Source organism: Microcebus murinus, chromosome 1 (genome assembly GCF_040939455.1).
Source record: "Microcebus murinus isolate Inina chromosome 1, M.murinus_Inina_mat1.0, whole genome shotgun sequence".
In the NCBI taxonomy this organism is placed as follows: Eukaryota; Metazoa; Chordata; class Mammalia; order Primates; family Cheirogaleidae; genus Microcebus; species Microcebus murinus.
Genome location: NC_134104.1, coordinates 148,449,601 through 148,472,147, shown reverse-complemented (window position 1 = coordinate 148,472,147; position 22,547 = coordinate 148,449,601). Strand labels below are relative to the sequence as shown.

General features: G+C 45.0%; 1 protein-coding gene across 17 annotated transcripts in view; it reads right to left on the bottom strand.

The window, feature by feature from the left end:
• Positions 1-22,547, bottom strand: part of TRAK1 (trafficking kinesin protein 1) — a 181,724-nt gene that overhangs the window by 56,315 nt on the left and 102,862 nt on the right. Inside the window, exon 1 of one of the 17 annotated variants that reach the window (XM_012770241.3) lies at positions 11,636-20,083. The exons of 12 other annotated variants lie outside the window; for them this stretch is intronic. In XM_012770241.3, coding sequence (XP_012625695.1) covers positions 11,636-11,699 — 64 coding nt within the window. In that variant the 5' untranslated portion in view covers positions 11,700-20,083. Of the gene's footprint in view, positions 1-2,444; positions 4,204-11,635; positions 20,084-22,547 lie in introns of those variants that run through there. 4 more of the 17 variants (XM_076006650.1, XM_076006659.1, XM_012770239.2 and 1 more) reach the window with 4 other exon arrangements.

Genomic DNA, 22,547 nt, shown 5'->3' with positions numbered 1-22,547 from the left:
GAAAAAGGAAAATTCACAAGGAAATTTTAACAGTAGCCCATGATGCCTGCTGTCGGGCACACAGGGTATGAAACCTGGGCCCTAAAGCTGACCTCTTGCCTGTGTAACTGGAGTTTGTTAAATATTTCACTGACAGGTACTGGTCATAACCTGTGTATCAGATGCAGAACAAAGACAGATGGAATCAGTCACCCTCCACCAGAGCCTAAGACACCAAAACTTTCTCCCTCCCCACTAAACTGCATATTTACCTTATCTTACGCACAGCACTGCTGAGCACCAATCAGAACCTTGAGAATTCTGCTCACTACCTGCATCTCCCACCTTCTGTGCCACGCACACGCCCTGCTAGAAAATGTGTCCGTACTGTGCCTCATGCCACCTACTCCAGGACATACTCTCAGTCTGTAGGACTCTGTGTCCTCAGGCTTAAGTTCTCAAACTTGGCTCAGAATAAATCTAACCTTCTTGGAGGCTGAGGTGGGCGGATCGTTTGAGGTCAGGAGGTCGAGACCAGCCTGAGCAAGAGCGAGACCCCATCTCTACTAAAACAATAGAAAGAAATTAACTGGACAACTAAAAAAAAAAAGATATAGAAAAAATTAGCCGGGCATGGTGGCGCATGCTTGTAGTCCCAGCTACTCGGGAGGTTGAGGCAGGAGGATTGTTTGAGCCCAGGAGTTTGAGGTTGCTGTGAGCTAGGCCAATGCCACAGTACTCTAGCCCAGGTGACAGAGTGAGACTCTGTCTCAAAAAAAAAAAAAAAGAAAAGAAAAGAAAAGAAACAAAGAATACATCTAACCTTGATTTCTGTAAGTTCTAGTGCCTGTTATTTCATTGGGTCCACAAAATATATGGAGAATGTGTGTGTGTATGTGTGTATACATGCACACATCTCTTCATATATACATATATATTTCATATATGAACAGTGCACAACACAATTTTTTTCTTCTCTTGATTAGGATATATGATGTTGCTCCAGTATACTGTATAGCTTTTAATTTAGAATCGTTGAGTTTCAATGATTGTTGTTGTTGTTTTTTTAATCATCTTGTTATGCTTTAAGGCAGCAGCCCATCTCGTACTTTAACATGCACGCACATCATCTGGAGATCTTGTTAAAATGCAGAGCTGACTCAGTGGGTCTGGGCTGGGGCCTGAAAGTCTGCACTTGCAGCAAGCTCCCAGGTGATGCGGGCACTGGCTGCACTTGCAGCAACTCCAAGGGACAGGAAGCTAATCCAGCTAAATCTGGGCTGGCCCTAGTTCTGCAAGAGCAGAGGGATGCCTTTCTCTTGTCATTCCTCTCCTCTCCCGCCTCCTTCCTGAGAGGGCCAGGAGGAACCCAGCAGGGCTCCAGCTCTCAGCACTGGGCCCCTTGCTCTCCGGCTTGTCCCACCATTTCTTCCCTTTCTCCAATAAAATACTTTTAGCTGTCCTGGAGGTGAAGTATTAATATTTGCAGGATAGTAACTTCAAAAGAAAAACACTTTCAATATATAACAGATTATAAATAATTTTGAAAATAAAAGTTATCCTGAAACATGAAAACAGACCATCCTGAAGCAGAGTTTGGAAATCGTATCTTGATTATTATTACTCAAGAGACCTAAGGAATGTCCCTGTAGTCACTGTTCAAACATCCTGATCACCCCCAAAAGCCCCTTTCTCTGGGCTGTGGATGAAGGCCCCAGAAGCCCCTCTAAGAACTCTGACATCTGGGCTTGTCTTTACCCAATACCCTCCTTACCCCACAAAGGGGGGTCCCTCTGAGAGAGCCCAACAGTGGGGCTCCCAGGTGATTTCCATGTCAGTCCTTGGGCTTTTCTCATTGAAATATATCTAAGTTTTAAAAAAAAAATCCTTATTTCAGATCAGTGATTAATCATTTTTTAAAAAATAAACACTGCCAGCACAAAAGCATGCTTTATTTAATAACAAACTCAGTCTCTTGTCCATTAACTTACTGAAACTCATTCGGTTTCAAGAAAACAGCTGAAACTCTTAAAACAGAGTGCTGGAGTGCCACAAAGGAAAAAAGACCAAAAAATACACAAAAAACAATTACTGATATTTGCAGCAACATGTATGAATTTCAAAGACCTTATTTAAGCAACAGAAGCCAGACACAAAATAACACACACTGTTTGATTCTGTTCAGAAAGATCCAAGAAATGACAAAACAAATCTAAGGTGACAGAAGTCAGAACAATGGCTTCTGGGGAGGTAGGTACAGTAGAAGGGGTGGGGGACTTCCAGTGGAGCTGGAAATGCTGCTTTTCTGGCTGAGCAGGCTTTAGGCCATTCGCATGAGTTCTGCGTATTTTAAATTATACCTCAATAAAAAACAAAAACAAAAAAGAAGAATGCTATGAAATCAGTAAAATAGTCAAGCCTACTTAGATGCTAACGAAAAAATCTGAGCAAGGTACAGAATTTACCCTCTTCCAAGAGGTCCAAGTTGTCATCCTGCTCGTGGGTGGGTTTCCTTTCTTCATCCTGGTAGTCATATTCAAAACATTCTTCTCCCCCTTCCTCGGCTCTCAGGGACATTGCTGAAGTCACCCCCAAACTGATATACCACCCTAAGGGGCCATCCTTGAGGGAGCTCTGGGCTGCATGCCCAGAGGAGCCATGGGGGCCCGGGCCCACGGGGCACACGCTGGGCCCTGGCCTGGGCCACAGGCATGCCCTGGCTCAGCTGTGGCGCAGGGCTGTGCCTAAAGCCAGGGCCCAGCATCACACTGGGAGGACCCGGAAGGGGGCGGCTCCCAGGAGGCTGGAGGAGGGATGGGGCGGGGAGAGCACCTGGCAGAGCAGGAATGCCCGACAGGTGCAGTCAGATTTGGAGGGGAGCCGCCCGGCAGGCAGGTACAGGACTTTGGCAAGCTCTTGCCTCCAGATTCTCTCCCCTTTTTCTCCCCCCAGGAGCAATGAGGAATGGTAGCTTCCTGGAAGTTTCACAGGAACTGCACAGGGCAACACCAACCAAGCCTGAGGCAGGTACGCCTGTGTAAAGGTAGGGTGCTAGCAGAGGAGGTGCCCTGGTGAAGCAATGCCCAACGCCTTCAGATGACAGATTTCCTGTGGCGTGCTTGAGAAGCAGAGACAAATCTGACTGTGACATCAGCCTGACGACAGTGCTAAGCAGGGGAAGGGAGTGATCATTCTGAATTCTAGCAAAAGGAAAAAAAAAAAACAAAACTGCAGTAACCAATACTGTGTTAAGCTTAATGCATCCTAGTCCTTCTTTGGTAATAATACATTGCCTTTTCGCTTCATGAATCTGCATTTTATAAAATCCCACTGTTAACTCTAAATCTGTGTTTTCGCAGCCAAATTTATAACGATCTCTTCCACTTGCTAGAACAAGGCAAGAAAAAAAATCCAAAGCCTAATAGCTTATAGTGCTGCCTGAAAAAAAGAATCCACACTGCAACTGCACATCTTGATACCAATTCCTCTGCACTGTTTGATTTTGCCTGTAAAGTGCGAATGGCAGGTTCCTCCATCAAACCCAGTGAACGGTGGCCTCCGGTGCTGGCGTCTCAGAGAATGGCAGCTCATTCTGCGATCTCCGTGTTTCAGCCATCCCCCAGATACCCCGCGGTAGATGTCCCTGCTCCTAAAAGCTACACCAGGAGACCCATTCAACCTCTGCCTCCCCCAAGAAACCAAGGCAAAAGATTTTAGCAGAAGCCGGATCATCATAAAAGAATACTCTGCGCAAGGTCAGGGACTACGCCTCATTCATCTTTGAATCCTCAGCGCTGAGGATTCTGCTTAGGTGGCTAAAAAGGTCTGCTAAAGTTAACTTGCTACCTCCATAAAGACTAACAGAAGATCATAGGCAAGTGCCTCTGAATATAAAAGCAGAATATGATAAAGATTTTACTAAAAAAATTATTATAAAACCTGGGGACGTATTTATTCTTTAATTTTTTAGAACCTGAAAAATGAATGCCACCTTCTACCATGTTAAAGATGTGTTCTTTGTAAAAAAACAGGTATAGAAATTCAGAGGCAGAGGGAGTTCAAAATTTCATTTTGGGCCGGGCGCGGTGGCTCACGCCTGTAATCCTAGCACTCTGGGAGGCCGAGGCGGGCGGATTGCTCGAGGTTGGGAGTTCGAAACCATCCTGAGCGAGACCCCGTCTCTACTAAAAATAGAAAGAACTTAATTGACCAACTAAAAATATATATACAAAAAATTAGCCGGGCATGGTGGCACATGCCTGTAGTCCCAGCTACTTGGGAGGCTGAGGCAGGAGGATCGCTTGAGCCCAGGAGTTTGAGGTTGCTGTGAGCTAGGCTGACGCCACGGCACTCACTCTAGCCTGGGCAACAAAAGTGAGACTCTGTCTCAAAAAAAAAAAAAAAAAAAATTTCATTTTGAAAACTGCATAAGCTTTAAATATTATATTAACATGCTCAGAAAAAATATCTTTAATCTCAATAAACATTATCAGATTGGATTTGTTAATTCAATTCAGATGACAGTGGACACATCTTCAAGATCTTCTTAATGAGACAGGTATGCTGAGCCCCTGGGAAGGAGGGAAGAAGGGAAAGAGACCTTCTACCTTGTGCATGATTCATACAGCAAGTATCAGAATGACTATAATATGGTCAGGATACTGTGCTGGGCCATACTGTACATAAATGAAAACAAAAGCTGATTTCATAGGATCACACTCTTAAGTGATTTTACTCAAAACCAAGTCATTGATATTCATCTTTTAACTCGAACTAAGCTACCCTTAACAAATGATATCCAAGCCTCTATATATTAAACAAACATTTAGAACATGATTTTTATTAATTGTTCCCCAATTTTTAATTATGAAAATATTTAAATATACTGAATAGTTTCAATAATACTACAGTAGGGTATGATAGTGCATTCCTGTAGTACTAACTACTTGGGAGGCTGAGGCTGAGCCCAGGAGATCAAAGCCAGCCTGGGCAATATAGCAAGACCCTGTCTCAAAATAATAATGATAATAATAATAATACTACAGTAAACACCTGTATGCCTCCACCAGAACTGATCAATGAATATTTTGCTTTTTCAGAGGGACATCGTTGAGATTTACAGAAAAGTTACAAGAATAGTACAAAAAAAAGTCCTGGATATCTTTCATCCAGGTTCCTTAAATGTTAACATTTCATAACATTTATTTTCTCTTTCAACATCGAGACAACACTATTATCTGATCCACAGACCCTATTGAATTTTCCTCGGTTGTTCCAATAACATCCTTTATGGCAAAGAAATCCAAGACCGTGGGCTACATTCAACTGATCGGTCTCTTTACCTTTAGTCTCCTTTACTCTGCAACAGTTTCTGAGTATTTCACAATGTTGATATTTTTGAACAACACAGGCCAATTATTTTGTATACTCTTACTCTGGGTATCCCAATGGTTTCGTATGATCAGATTGGGTTTACGAACTTTAGGCAAGAACACCACAGAAGTGGAGCTGCCTTCTCAGTGTGCTTACAAGGAGGCACCTGCTGTGGATCGTTACTGCCCATGCTTACTTTGTTCATTTGGCTCAGGTGATACCTGCCAGGTGTCTCCACTACAAAGTTACTATTTTCCCCTTTGTTGTTCAAAAGTGATGTACTCTGAGACCACTAGTTTTAATGATTCTTGCCTTAATCAGTTATTAGGATAGATAAAAAATGGTGACTTTCTAAAATTCCATCATTCCTGCACTTATCAATTGACTTTCTACTGTTAATAGTAACTTTTTCTTCTCTCCCATTTAGTCATTCATTTATTTATATCAGTGTGGACTTGTGCCATCTTACTTTATTCCATAAGCTGTACTTCTTTACCATTACCATTTATTTGGATCTTCAAATGGTTCCATATTAGGCCAGTTGAAACCCCTTCAGGCTGTGTAGGACATGACATTTTGGACACAGGACCACCCTGGACTCCTCATGTCACCCCATTTCTCAGGATTTAGATACTCTTCAGGATACCCCTTCGCCCAATCTTTTCTTTCCTCCCACTATGAGGGATGTGAGGGAATCTCAAAACTCATGCACATCAGCATCCACTTCAAGGTTAAAGGCAAAGATGGGCCTTGGCCCAAAGATGGGCCAAGGTTAAAGGCAAAGAGCATCTTCTCTGATAATAGAGCAGTCTCTCCAAAAGTCAAAGCAAAACATGACCCCCAGGGGGCAGCAATAAAGCCTGGGAATCCCTGTGCCAAGTGAGGGATGGAGAGAGCTAGATCAGGCTGCACATGGAGCCTGGAGCTGGGGGTGTGAGAGACAGGTAGCAGAGACGTGTGTGCTGTACCAGAGACACAGACCAGACGCTGGGACCTAGAGCAGGGAGGCAGGGACTGGGTTCCTGACCCATGTCTGGGAACACTGGACAGGAAGGCCAGAGTCAAGGCCAGGAAGGCCAGGAAAGTGTCAACCACCTCCAGAAGGGCAGAGGGACATCTTTCTGCAAGTGTCCCCTGCTCCACATCTACTCAATATAGAAGTCATCTTCCCAAAGATCTACCCAGCATTGTCCAAAGGGTGGCCACAAGCCATTGGGGCTATTTACATGGCTATTTAAATGGCTTAAAATAAAATTCAAAATGCAATCACACTAGCCATATTCCTAGTGCTCCACAGCCACATGCGGCTGGTGGCTGGCACATTCTACTGCACAGAATAGAACATTTGCACCATCACAAGAGGTTTCACTGTACAGCACTGATCCAAAGGGTGCCCCTTATTTTTAAGATGTGAGCTTTAAACTTTCTGGGCTCCATACCCTCCATCTCCCCGGGAGCCTCTGCTCCCACCCTGACCTCCCACCTCACCTCGTTCATACAAAATGAGCTGCTAACTTCTGTCCATATAATGCTCCTGCCTTAGCTCATCTGTGAAGGGGACCAGACTGCCACCCCAAAATATGCCACTTTGGCATAAGAATTATTTTGAGCAGAAGGCAATCGAGGAAAAACAGATGCAAGAAAAGCTCCAAAAATAGTAAATTTCCATTTGTAAAGGTGTCTCCCTCTCCTGTACCATCTCTCATCAATGGATGAGGCACCCACTTGAATCTGCACACACCTTACTAAACCATCTTTGCTCATCACACACTTCCTAGTCACTGCCCCCCCTTAATATACTCCCCCACAAGAGCCCCAAACCCCTTTCCCTTTGTCTCACCTCTTCTCCACACTCTGCCGCCCCTTGGGATGGTGTATATATACCTCCAAATTCTAACTGCCTCTCTGTGATTGTCCCTGTTTATGTATGTAATCACATCCATTTTTTTCCTCTTGTTAAGCTGTCTTTTATCAGTTTAATTTGCAGGGGCCCTGACCACTGATGAGCCTAGCAGGGTAGGAGGATAAAGGTTTTCCACCCCTACACCTGCAACCCTCCCCACCTTCCTAGGCCTAAATCCTCCCATCTTCCAAAGTCTGGTTCAGGGTGGCTCCTCTTTCCTTCAGAGGGGCACAGGCACCTTTGCCTCTTCTTTACCTGTCCCATCCATGCTCTGCGTGCCACCAGAAAGCAGGGCTCCTCTGCCCCCAGAAAGCAGGGCTAGCCCAATATTAAGGTCACGACCCCAACCACCTTGCATATGCCACTTAAATATTACAAAACTATGTACATTCCATTCCTTTTTTTTTTTTTTTCCTTAAATCACCTCAATGACCTTTGAGGAGGGTGCTGTGCCTGGAAAGAGAAAAGTCAAGCTCTACCTTCAAGGAAGCATCACACAATAAACGCAAGACAAAGAAATGGGAGTCTGTCTGCACTGACGCTTAGGGAAACCAAGTGCAGCAAAATTAGAAAACTCACCTCAAAAACCTAGCTCTTCAATCAATGCTTACGATAACCCTAACAGAACTTGACTCGGGAGCCAGCCAGCCACCCCCATCCTGGAGTGACATTTAGGAGGTCACTGAAGTCAAGTGAATAACAGAACACATGTGATGGCCCTTGTGTATTGCTAGGGATTTTCGTTATGGAAGCCATAAAAACAACTTCCGCAACAATCTACCTGAGTGTCCTCATTTGCAAATCCATGTGAACTGGACCGCCTCCCACCTCGACTCTCAAATCTGTAATACCGGAAAAGATGGGGGCGGGATGGAGAGCAAGCCTGATCCCAAAAGACTCTGCTGTAGGAAAAAGGTGGTCACAACGCCGAACCTCATTCCAAATACCATTCGCCTTTCAAAGAGATCTAATTTAAAAGAACTTAATAAGTAGCACTGTTTCTGAGAAAATAAAATTGAGCTCTGACCCAGCTCTTCACCACTTGCAAAGAACTAGTGCTCTATTTACACTCTTCACAGAGCTCCAGCCACGATGGTGACTCCCACGTTCCAGACGGGGAACCCGGGTTTGCAGAGGCTGGCAGAGGCCCCAAGATGTGTCCATACCACGTGGCCACGCAAAGTACAAAACGGGCCTCAAGCACAGACTCCAGGCCGGCACTCTGTCTGCCATTCCACCTATTTTTAGAATAGCTACAAAAAGGCACGGTTGCTTTAACCTAAGGATATATAGTGAACCCAACCTTTTATAAGCACACTTTTTAAAAAAAATAGCCAGGAAACTACCTAAGACTCCTAGATCAACCTAAAGAATTGTTTTTCAGATGCCCCATTCCTGGGGCTGCTCTCCACTGACGTTAGCACAGTCTCCCAAACACACCTGCTATAAAGAAACCCCTAAAACATGTGCTAAAAATTTAGATTTCTCAGGGCTTCTCCTCATCTGAAGTGAGTCTGAGAATCTGCTTGTTTTTAATAAGCATGTGATTTTCAATGATTTCCCAAGTTTTAGAAGTTCTGTACCAGAGATGGGACCTATCCAATCAAGGTAACTAAGACTCTATTTCACACCAGAGTTTAAACTGTGAACACGAGTACACATATGCAAATTCTACAACCAATCACTGTTGTATTATGTTGATCACTGGCTATCTCAAAAATCTCTAAAACTTAAGGTATTGGGCAACCAACTCTGCCCAATTTCTTATTATTATAAGCCCCTGCCCCAAGCCTCTTACTGTCCGGGGAAGAGAAGGAGGCAGAGATAAGATGAGTTTAGGACCATCACAACTAAAATTGATAAAGGGGACAGATACAGTTAAAGATGAGGGAACAGCAGCTATCTCTTAATTCTAACTGTTAAAGAGGGGTCCTAGTTGGCCTGCAATCTATAAGCCCATCCATATAAATTTTTTTTTCAGCGCTAACACTGCAATTTAAGTGTGAGTCAATAACTCTGACATAAACGATGATTTTGCATCTTTTTCAAAACATCTGACTCACCTTTTATTGGTATCAAAAGTTCCCTAGAAGTTTCCTTCATTAATGATTCAGGTGCCAAACGATAAGAGAGACAAAGCAATCCTGTGTGTCTGCTGATTTGCAATCAAAAAGATGTAAATAATCAGGGGAAGATTTCATTTCCAGACTAAACCGCCTGACACAGGAACAAACCCAACTAGTTAGAAACACGTCGCCACACAATTAGCATATACCTGAAATCCCCCTTTTTGTAGATTTCCTAAACCAGACCATTTTTGGGCTTCAGTTCCTTTTATTCTCTTTTTTGCTGCCTCTATTAGACGGGATTACAAAAATGCCAGTTGTCCCAGTAAATTCTGTCCCAACAACCTCTTCCCTTCATCCATAATGTCACAAGAGGTTAAAGGGCAAGTATTCTGCTCAACATACATTCGGACAGTGACAGCAGTCAGTATGTATTTACCCTTGGACAGATGAGCCGTCTCCTCTTCCATTTTCCTTTGCTCTTGGAGGAAGAGAGATGAGGGTGTCTCAGGGCCCAAAGACTCAACTGAGGAACTGCCGGGTAAGAAAATCCTTCTGATGGACACCCAGATAAGAGCAGGCCTCCTCTCACCCTCCAGATTGACCACAGCCACCAACTGGCTTTATTTCAGGGTGTAAAGAGAACAGGACGGTGTAGCAACTGAGTCAAGACATTAAGAAATCTCCCTCCCCCACTTCCAGGATGCCATCCATTGGGGACATGGCCACACCTGACTCTTCCACAGGCCTTATGACAGGCACTCTGCTGTGACCAACGCTCCCTAACCCAATGGGACACGGAGGATGCACTCAATCGGCTACTTAAGTTATGGAGTCACAAATCACAAGGAAATGAGAAGAGGTCAACGGCAGTTTCCAAAAAGAAGTATCTCTTTAATTGCCCCTTGGAGTTAGGTAATGGATGGGAACTCGTTTCAAGAATGAACATGTCCGAAGGAAAAAAGAATTTACTCAGCCTTTCCCTCATGACCCTGGGAGCTGCCTCCAATCCTTGTTACTCGAGATACTTAAAGATCCACACAGACCCAACATGACAAGGTCTTCACCTAATGCTAGGGGGCATTGGGGCTCCACCGGCAAAGTTTTCCAGCACATTTAAATACCACCCCCTCAGAAAGCCTCTTGGCCCCTCTTCTGTAGCCCACAGTCACGGCAAAGATCAGCAGATAAGAGACAGTTATGTAGTTCTTCAGCTTACTAACTAGGCCAGGTCCCAGCCTGTTACATCATTCAGGCTAATCAGATGTAGTCACACTGTTAGAGCAATCTGAAACTCCCAATTCAATTAAAAAGCAGTTGCCTTACCTATTAATGGCTCACGTGGGGCTGGGAACATATATCGCTGGGGAACGGACCCTCAAAGTATATATATATTAACTATGTCCCTTTTTTATTTTTTGTAAAGGCATGTGATTTAAAGGGCCATTTTCAAGAAGAAATTTAATACGCCAGATTAACTGTGTAATGTACCATTTTGATGTCCAGGGACACAGGAGCCGGAGACCCCTCCCAGGGTGATCTCTGAGAACACACCAGAGCTTTACTTTCCGTGTGCCTGAAACCTCCCGGGACCTGTCCTGCCACACACCGGCCTCCACCCAGTTCTCCTCTGGAATGTGCCACACCCTCCCTGCACAAACCGGGATAGTGGCAGAAGGACACATTCTCTCCCTGCCCCTCCCGACACCTCCCCACCCCCATCCCTGCTGGATCCAACAAGCAAAATTTATTTGAATCACCCGCTTAGTGGGAAGCAGCCCCTGCCTTTTTCTCCGGCCCCCCCACGGCCTCCGGGTTTGGGCTCAGGAACGGGCAAGAGAGCGCCGGGCCTGCTGCTGTCAGTCTAAGAAGCCACCTCCTGAATACACTATTCCAGCCTCCAGGTTCCTAACCCCTCCGACAGCAAGAGCACAGTGAGCACAATCTCCCCACCTGCACACACGCATGCATCACCACCACACTCGCATCTCACACCAGAGAGAATTCAATCCAACAGAAGTATCATGCCTGCAAGCCTAGCATGCCAAAACCCGTCTCCCCCTTCTGAGCAAATGACCGTATATACCGCAGAGGAGTCTCCCGTGGTAAAGAGCCCTGCCCACCTGCCATCTCCTCCACCACGCCTTTGGAATTGTCAGAGCCATGCATGCCTGCCGATGGTGCTAGTTCTGGTCCCCACCCCACCCCCCGCCCATCTCCCGAGAAGGTTTCAGGACACCTCCCCCCCACACACACAGTGGGAGACAATGCCCCTATATATATTCCCACTCTGTTTTGCAGGGGCCATAATTACCATCCGAGCATTCTTCATAATACCAGTCTAGCTCATAATAATCCGCTTCGATAAATTTCTGCATAGTCAGTATTCTTGCGGAGGAAAGAACGGACTTCACAGCACCGTCAGCGCCAAGTAAAACGCTGCCATGCCTCCCTGCCCTTCCAGGACACTGGGCAGAAGAGCATCCCAAAACACGCCAGAATTAGGCTGTGCATTCTCAATGACAGTCTGGAACCAGAACAGGAAAGGGGGCAGCGAAAAGAAAAATCCTGCGGGGGAGAGGGAGAGTAGGAGGAGCAGAAAGGGAGGCAATTTGCAGAGCAATCGAAGCCCCTGGCAGCCCTGCTAATAAAGCGGCACTGGACGGCAGCCCTGAATGGGAGTAGCCAGGATTGTCCTATCCAGGCGCCCGGAGGGTGACGTCAGGGACACACACCACCGCCGGCCCGGCCGTCTCACCCAGAGCCACGTCTCCTGCTCACTGCTCATCTTTCAATCTAACGGTTGCCATAGAAACCGGCCGGCTCTAAAAAATGATGCGGAGATGGAGGAAATGTCTTCCAAGGATGCTGGGAGCAGAGGCTGAGAGATGCCACTTGGCGAAGGTGCGGGGGGGGTGACACGCCTTGGCACCGTCACCACCTCTGGCAGATGCGAGGACACGCTTCTTTGCCCCTGTTCTGGGTCAGCACAGAAAGATTCTAAATGTGGAAGACACCATCTTCTAAAAATCTGCAAACCATTACCTCTGGTTTTCTTTCCCCAACCTGATTTCAAACATTAAACATCCTTTAAAATTTCTGACGGCCACCTAAAGGAAATGTCAATTACTGGGAAAATGGCAACATTTCCATTTTTGATACAGGACCATTCTGTGCTCATGCCTTTTCTCAAACTTCTGGGAAGGCAGCCTGCCACACACACACACACACACACACACACACACACACACACACACGAGACAAACAGAGGAGAGCTCCGTCACAAAGGGCTCGGGCAGCGCGACATGCCGTTTCATGAATGCTCACGTGTGCAACCAGAGTACAAAATACACACCAGCAGGACACTGCCCACCTGCAGGAATGTGTTGCCTCTGGGGAGGGAGTGAGGGAATTGGGCTTTAAAACTGTCCTTTTATCAATGCACCTGTAATAATGTTTTATTTCCTTCAAGAAATAGAGAGTTAACACTTAGTAGTCCTAATAATTTGACATGTTTGACATACTTCACAATAAAAATAAGATAGTGGAGAATTAGACAGATTTTAGACTTACTATAGGTTAAAGTTCATTCCCCTAAAACAGGGTTTGTCAACCTAAGCACTACCAACATTTGGGGTTAGATAATTCTTTGTTGTGAAAGTCTGTCCTGGGCATCATAGGATGGTTAGCAGTAATCCTGGCCCCCGCCCACTAAATGCCAGTAGTGCCACACTGTATTCCCCCAATGTGACAACATGTCTCCATATATTACCAAATGTCCCCTGGATACAAAATCACCTGGTTGAGAACCCTGCCCTAAACCAAAACTGTTTACTTCACTGGCCTATTGGCCAGGTACTATAGGTATCTACTAATGTCAACAGCAGCATATTTATATAATTGTGTGTGTGTTTATCTATATATGTATATAGGTGTGTGTGTGTCTGCCTGCCTGTGTGTGTATATCAGAAAATTAAGAGGAAAACTATATATATACACACACACATCTTATATGCAGAATCTTGGGCAGAATCTATACTTTGTATTAATGCAAATTTATCTCGATCTTCCTAAATCATCGGGAGCTGAAGAGCCTGTATTGCTGTGTTGTGAGGCCCCCAAAGCTGGCTTCTTATCCCTCCTGCCTCTGTTCCAGAAGCCTCTCCCTGCTCGGGGGTAGCCTCTCCTCACTGCAGGGCCAAGCCTACAGAGGGACGTTCCCACCTGCGAGGTGGCTTGCTGAGCCCATTTGGCCCAGCCTGTTCCCTTGTGGACTATGGGATCCCCACCTATTAGCACCATCAAATAGCAGAGGCTCAAATCCCAGACGAGAAAAGAGAAGTTAAAGGCAGGAGTCCCAACCACAAGCAGGCTGGGAAGCCATCGCTACATGGGGCAGAGGAACCACAGATATTGGTGAGGAATCCTGGCTAAAAGTTATTAACAGGTTTTCAGAGAAGTTCAGAAAACAAGGAGGACAAAGGAATGACACCATCCCTGGCCATGTTGTCTGCTGGCTGCCACCTGTACTCTGGAGGACCTGTGCCCCTCGGTGATCTCCTTTTTCCCCCAAGGCATCTCCAACCTGACTCCCAAAGTAGAGCTCAACCCCTGGGCCTCCCTCACTTACTTTCATTCCTCTCCCCAACCCCAACTTGAACGTGCATTGTAAGTGTTCTAGGACACTTGAGTATTTAAAGTTGTCAGACGATGATTCTAATTCCTCCTGTAACTGCCCCTGTTATCTGGCACATCTCATCTTTCCTCCTGGTCCTTTATCATCCCTTTCTCTGACAACAGCCCCAAGCAAAACACCAAACAGACTGCTGTCATTCCTCAAAACAGGGGAGCAGAGCTGGCATCCCTAGGTTTTCTGAAGTTTTGTTTTTTTAAAAAGTTCCTTGAGGTATTTCTAAAAAGATATAATGATAAACCTCATAAATACACATATCAACAGTTAACAGACTCCTCAGAATTCAGCAACGTTTCAACAGGTTCCATCCAATATGTCTGGAGAGGAGATCCAATATGAATGTGCAAAATGAAGATTTAAAAAAGGAACAGGAAATGCAAACGCCTCAAAGCATGATATGAAAGTCAGATGAGGACAGAAACCTCTTAAACAAAGGCTTGGCACATTTACCCTGCAGGGCTATGCATTTGTTTAATATTTTATTCATGCCTCATCATGCATAAGAGCAAATGAAAAATAATGGATAGACGGATGGACAGACGGCAATGTAATTTCATAGCTGAGAGCATAGGCTTTTGGAATCAGATGGCCTGAGGTTTGGTTCAGGCCCTGTGTTTGCCATCTCAGTGACCTTGTTAGACACGTCAGTCTTATTTACTAAATGGGGGTGACTGCAATACATGCCCCAGAGATGGGGTAAAGCTTTCATTAATTAACGCATGGCTGAGCACCTAGCACGCTGCCTGGGACAAAGTGAGTTTGCAACAAATGTTAGTTGTGACCATCTTCATCACTCTAATTCTTTAAAAAATGAAATAAGCCAGGAAATGAGCAATTAGAAAGACAGTATAAGCTATAATTAGAGAAATGAGGTAGAAACGCCATTTATAAGTTTTTCCCAGTGTAATTAATTCAAAGGCATTGGGTTCACAGTAATGAGCAGGAGTGACAGGCAGGGTGGGGGAAGGGACCTTTCTAAACAGTGAGAATGCATCACTGAGCCCAATGTAGATCAAGTCCAATGACTGCACATATCCAATTCGCTTTTTAAGAAAATGGGAAAGAAACAAAACAGTGTAACAAATAAGAAAAAAAAATCATCATTTTGGATGAATTTTATGAGCCTCGAGCAGTTTCAAAGTGAACTTCTACTTGAAAACTATTGCATAGGCTCAGAAGGATGAAGTAATCTGTCCATAGCTCTGCAAAGATAGTTCCAAGATCAAAATCCGGGTCTATGTGGCTTCAAATCCACTTTCCTTCACATTAAGGAAAGGGTGCCAACACCCCCTCGGCTCAGGCTTATTGCAGCTGGAAAAGCAACAACCTCCTCCTAACCAATCCTACACTCTCCCATCACTGCCCACCTGAGAAAGTCAGGAGAGAAACAAGGACAGGTAGCAGAAGCAGCCTCGGATAAGCCTCACTGCCACCTGGTCAGCCACCTCTCGGTCACCTGCATCTTCAACCACACCACTTAGGAAGTATCGGCTGCACACCAGGCATCCAGTACTTTATATCCCACTTCATCCTCAAGTCCCTGTAACCTAATAACACTGCTTCTGTGCAGACACGGAAAAGTGGTTCAGTGGTTTGAGTCACTTGCCTGGGCTCACACAGCAAATACAAGAGCATCTGGATATAAACCAGAATGGTCCACACCCTAAGCCTTTTCCACTTCTCAATAATCGATTGAGAAAATATCCAAGGATTATTTGCAAATGGAATTGAAAGAAGAAGGGAGGAGGAGGGAGGGAAGGAGGAAGAAGAGGAGGAAGGAGAAGAAAAACAATTAAGATAACAACTCAAGCTAGCATCTCAGAGAAAACAAACTGAAAAGTTTTTCAAGAACAAAATAAAAACATGATCGGCAAAGTAAGAGTTAAGTTAAAGATATCAATCTGACATTATGATATTAAAAAAATACTATTTCCAGCTCTGTCACAAAAGTGGTCCAACAAGGACTCCCCTCAGACCCATGAGAAGCACATCATACACCCCGGTGCCCAGATTTGGGTTAGGCCTTGTGTCTCGAGGCAGGGAAAAAATAAGATGAGCCTGCAACACCAGGTTTTGAGAAAGCAAAGACTACAAAGGTCTTTGCTTTCCAAAAGGTCCGGGGTGGGAGTGATTAGATATGGGAGCCATGGGCCAAGTGTCACAATTTGAACATCAAAAAGAGAACACAGTTGATAATGAATGGTTAGAGGGAACAAGTTGAGTCTGTAAAGGCCACGTGTCCACAATGAATATCAAAATGAAAGAGGTAACCAAGTGACCAGGGCAACTGATATATAAAGGAAAGAAGGATGTATTAGGAAGTTATTCTTAATCCATTTCAGAAAGCAGGCGAGGTGGGCGTGTACGGCTGCTCTGTTTCTGCCGATAATACCTTTTATAAAACATTGTACAAATATGTCTCTAAGCTGGATGGCTATGAATAAGCCAACCGGATCTGGAATGAGGAGGCAGGTACCAAGAACAGAAAGGCCTGACGCCGTGGGCACTAACTGCACCCGGGTAGTAGGAGGATCAGACCCAGGCTGCAAGATGAAGGATTAGCCGGGACACTCTGGAGGAGAGCCGACTGCCCACACCCGAACCCCCAATTCCTGGGAGATAAAAGCTCGATATATGACCCTGCTGATTATAAATAGTAAGACAAACAAACCTTGTATGTGCTTTCAAACACATTCCAGATGAATGTGTCATTAGGGTGGGACGACAGGTTATGTCACTGTAGCCAAACGTAAAGAAAGAATTGGTCATTTTCGGGGAACGGCAGCACGTTGAAGGTGACCCCTCCAAAGACTGCAGGTATAATTAAAAGTATGGAGATGGCATCGTCCTGGATTCAGGTGGGCCCTCAATCCGATGACAGAAGAGAAGAGAGGCGAGAAGACACACACAGAGAAGGCCATGTGAAGACAGAGCTGGAGTATTGCAGCTGCAAGCCAAGGGATGCCAAGAATTGTCACCAGAAACTTCGAGCCACCAAAAGAAACTTCGAGAGAGGCGCGGAATAGATTCTCCCTCAGAGTGCCCAGAGGGAACCTACCACGCTGACACTCTGATTTTGGATTTCTGGACTCCACAACTGTGACAGAATAAATTTCTATTGCTTTAAAGCCACCAAGTTTGTGGTAATTTGTTATGGCAGGCCTAGGAAAATAACACAGCTACTCTGAGATAGTAGTTTCTTTCCAAGATCCCTGGGAAAATAACAAAATAGGTTCAGAAGTCACAAAGAAATTATTAAACCTATAGAGCCAATGCTCAAGTTAAGCGGGAGCATCCGGAATTTTGTCGTCACTGCTGTAAGCCCTAGATGTTCCCTTCTGCGAACATTTAAGAGAATCTAAGAGTTGGTCTGTGATGTTACAGGGAATTAATTAAATATGAGTAATCAAATGTGAATGTCTAAAAGAATTTAGTGGAATTTCTAAGAGTCTGTTGTACAAGTATATGAAGATTTAAATTTATTTAATACATTGAAAAGATGCACGAACACTAACAATTGGGGATTAAAGTACACCAATGATATGGTTATGAGTTTGCCTGGGGCTGTCTCAGATTTTACAAATCTTGCCATGTGCTACCTTCCTCCAGGCCCCACAGGTCTTCTGTGGCTGTGAGAACAAGCAGGTCATACGGCAATGTACCCCTCTTGTGTTCCCCCCTGCTGCTAGCAAGCAGAACCCCTCAGCCGCCTAGCCCCCGTCTGGAACATGCTCCCAGTCCCCAGCACCTTCCTCCTTGTTGCCCTTCTACCTGCAGGCCAGGGCAGCTGGGAAGCCTGAGACAGACATCCAAAAGGGGCTTCCTAATCTTCCTCTTGAGTGGGCCACGGGGCTCGTGTGAAACATAGCCTCACAAACAGGCCTTCCCTCCATTTGCTTCAGAAAAATAACTGAACAGGATGCTTCTGCGGAGTTCTCTTTCTGATCTTTATTTTTTTTTTTTTAATTCTGCCACTGCCAGTCACTGAGCACCCACGGCAGAAGGCAGGCTGCTAATGAACAGCTTGCTGTCAGCTACCACCCCCCCCCCAAACCATCTCCTCCTCATTTCAGGCACAGGGGAGGCAGGCACCCAGCCCACCTCCAGGGGAAGGTGGGGGAAGGAAGCCTGACTCTTAGAGAATATATCCCAAAGCAGGAAGGTGGCATTCGGCAGAGCACCACAGAGCCAAGTGCATCCTGGCCTCAGGGCAATTCTCGTTAAAACTGACCCTGAGAAGGACAGAGAGAAGAGAAAGAGCTCAGATGTGTTGGGGCATCAGTATACAACCCACACGGTTCTGAGTTTGCCTCCTGCCAGCCTGGGAGAGCTGTAGGGGAAATCTCACTCCTATGACCAGAAGGTCACGTAGCAGATGCCATGGGCTTCAAAACACAAATAAACCAGAAGCTCAAACAGCTCCTGTTTCACTCCTGCCAAAACCCAGCTGAACCACCATAGCCCGAGCCCATCACTGGGAAAGAGCGGATGGGGTGTGAGCTGAGCTGTCATGTCAATTTCCCACCTGAGTCCATTCCAGCTTTGTCTGAGACATGCTGAATTGACAAGAAGAGGAAAATGGTCAATCTGCACAGAATGGCTTGCCAAGCAGTTTTCTTCTTAAAAGGGGGGGGGAAAAAAGACACTCAATGTTGAAATCTGGTCTGATAAGAAAGAATGGAAGCTGGCAGGTGGCAGGTGACAAAGCAAGCCCAGGGACCATGAGTGCAGGTCTGCCCACCAGTGTGAGTACCTGGCTGCACTGCTCGTCAGACACTGTGCCATGTGCCCTGGCATGGGCTGCTTTTGATCCTCTCCCCAGGAAGGGCGCCCTCAATTCCTCCCAGCACCTGGTACCCCATCCTACACCTAGGTGGAATCATCATACCTTTGTGTGGCTAACATGTCAGAAGTAACTGTGCAGCCAGGCTTTCTCTGCTTGCACCTTTGACCCTACAGACATCTATGTCAGCTAAAAGTGGTAAAGAATGGCCCAAGGAAGAGTCTGCTCCTGTGAGGAGCGAGCAAGAGAGGAGAGAAGGAAATGCACCACCATGCCTAGCTAATTTTTAAAATTTTTTGTTGTTGTTGTTGGAGACAGGGTCTTGCTATGTTGCCCAGGTTGGCATGGAATTCCTGGCCTCCCGAAGTGTTGGGATTACAGGTATGGCAACTATTTATAAGTACATCATTATGTACACATTTTGGTATTATTTTTGTTAGCAAGTGATAATAAAGTTTTCCCTGGCAATTAGATCCCCTTACTACCCCAGCACAACCTCCATCTCACCCCTGTAATTTATCTGTCCTTCCTTCATTCAACCCTGGCCCCACACACCTGGGAGTCTGGATGAGAACAGACTTCTCACTGTCCCACCAGGCACTCCTCACCCCAATACACACACACACACTTGCAGACAGACATACACACACACATATACACACCCTCTCATGCCACTCACATGCTTCCTCTTAGATCACCACCCCATAAAACTATTGCTCACCCCCTTCAGAAGGTCAGCGCTGTATGGTATTTACTCACTTAATTTGCGAAGGCCTAGTGCATATTGTGATGTCTATTTTAGTTTCACTCAGCATTTTAATTAAGATGAAGGCAATCTTTGGAAGGTGGCAACAAACAAAATGATCTTGTTATTCCATATGTGTGGGTTTTAAATTTTGTTTTCACAGAAAAGATAAGGAAAGAGAAAATCTTTTTTTTTTTTAATTTAAAAACATGTGTCTTTGCATTTTCTCTTATTTAACAGGCATTTTATTAAGCCCTTATTTAATGCAATGCCCTGGGCTAAGGATGTTGGCCCATTCAAGCAGACATAGGCTCTGCTCCATGAATTTACTCCCTGAATATGATAATTATTTTCAAGAATTTGCAATCGTTTAGAATTTAAGCCTTGCACATATGTAAATCTTAACAAAAGAAGTTCTAGGTAATTTAAAACATGCTTAGAGGAATTAGGTAAATATTTCAATGGTGTTCAGTTTGAGAATTCTTTGAGATTTTCTATAGAATTATAACTTGAAAGCAATTTAATAGCACTTTCATTTGAAAAAGAAAACACTACAATTTTTAAAAAGCAAAAATTAAAAGTCCCAATTTTTTTTTTTTTTTTTTTTTGAGACAAAGTCTCACTTTGTTGCCCAGGCTAGAGTGCCATGGTATCAGCCTAGCTCACAGCAATCTCAAACTGTGAGATTGCTCCTGGGCTCAAGCAATCCTCCTGCCTCAGCCTCCTGAGTGGCTGGGACTACAGGTATTCGCCACTATGCCTGGCTAATTTTTTCTATATATTTTTAGTTGGCCAATTAATTTCTTTCTATTGTTAGTAGAGACGGGGTCTCACTCTTGCTCAGGCTGGTTTCGAACTCCTGACCTCGAGCCATCCTCCCACCTCGGCCTCCCAGAGTGCTAGGATTACAGGCGTGAGCCACCGCGCTCGGCCAAAAGTCCTGACTCTTTTAATTCCCATTGTACAATACAGAAAAACTCAACTCAAATGAAAAGACTTCCATAAGACAAATAAACAATTTTAAACATTTTATCAAGGAATACTTTTGACCAGAGAGTGAAAAATTCTCAAACACACATTTCAGAGAATCAAAGAATGTTTAATGCTGATTAATTTCCAGATAGGAAAACTGAGTCTCAAAACAGTCATAAATGATTTGCCCAAGGTCACACATTTAGCTGGGAGATGACAGAGACAAAAAGACCTTCCTTGGACACAGGACTGGTGGGTTTCCAACCACTTTTACCCCCTAAGCACCACTCAGAAAAAGAAAACCTTCACTATAAACAAAAGTGACTCAAACCTCAGAGAGACATCACCTACCCTACACAGACTAGCTGCATCTCTCAATTCTAGTCAAACTCCTACAGACAACATGTGTTATTGTTCTCTCCCATGAAGCTGCCATTAGTAAAAAGTTTGAAAAGTGGATCCCTCGATGACATTTTGAATTTAAAAAAAAAAAATGTATTTCTTGAAATGATTTGTCACACTCACATAAACTTCGTTTTATTTTAGAGACAGGGTCTTGCTCGGTCACCCAGGCTGGAGTGCAGTGGCACACGCACAGCTCACCGTAACCTTGAACTCCTAGGCTTAAGTGATCCTCCTGCCTCAGCCTCCTGAGTAGCTGGGACTACAGGCATGTGCCACCACTACGATGATGCCACAGCACTCTACCCAGGGTAACAGAGTGAGACTCTGTCTTTAAAAAAAAAAAAGCATTATGTTTTTAAATATGTAGGACGTTCGTTGCAGAAAAAAAAAAAAACCAACTAGAAAAATCTCACAAAAAGTGAGTGGTGGTTGGTAGGTCAGTCATCTTTTTGTTTTCATTTTCCAAATTACCTCAAATCAGCACACCTTTGTGACCAGAAAGGACTGTTATTTTTAAAGTCTACCTTCCTTTAAAAACCATTTGTGGTCATTTAAAAGGCCAGGCACCAAGAGCTGAGGATTGGGGCAGGTGCCATGATTCTCTAAAATAGCGACCAGGGTGCCTGCTTTCTCACCTGAAAGTCAGAAATGGACCCTACCTCTCAATGCCACGCCATCACCAACAAAGTCACAGACTTTTCTTTGAACCCACAAAAAAGGAAACTGAGGTACAGAGAAGTTCCATGACTTCTTCATGGTGACAGCAATAAGAGGTTTCGGAGCCAGGGCCAAGGTGCCAATTGAGTCCCCACGGATTTTGGAGCCTTGGGGAAGATGCCTTTGAGGATGGAAGGGGGAGCTACTAAACACCTGCTGCATCTCCACACGTGGCCCCTACAGAAGCTGGGCAGGTGGGAAGAGAAGCTGGTGTGAGGGTGACGAGCACGTGTTTGGTTTATGTGAGATTCTGGCAACACATCCGGGTGGGAGAGAGAAATGTAGACGTCACCTGCAGAGAGGCAACAGCTAAAGCAGAGGAGGTGTGGGGGAGAGGAGATCCCAAGACAGAACACTGACAAATGTCCACATTTACGGAAAAGGGACTTAGCCAAAGACAAAAAGCCAGAGACGACTACTAGGCCAGAGGAGGCAGAGGAGAACTAGGATGTTGCCAGGAATGATTCGATTACACACAAAAACGTGCTGAAAATAAAACTTCCAGAGGGAGATACTCTGAATAAGGTTTTTCATGTTTAATCATCACCCTAGTACCTCCTCCAACAAGACAGCTCAGAAGATGGTATCTCACGATAAGGAGGCTCCTCGTTTGCTCAGAGGTCAACCAGGAGTACCTGGAAATACAGAGAAGGCAGCAGCACATTCCTTCATGCAGCCAACAGCTGGGCCAGGTGCCAGGCTGCACAGGAGGAGGAAGAAAAGTAACATGATCTCCGCCTCCAAGGCACCTGCTATCCAGGGGTACAGTTGGTAAAATGAGCATAACCAGGGTGAGGGTTTGAAGTTGCAAATACTACCTGGCACAAAAAAGCAATAGCAGTGACAGAGGGGCTTCTCCCATTCCCCTGATGAGCCTGCATCTGCCATGGCCCCAAAAAGCCCACAGCCCA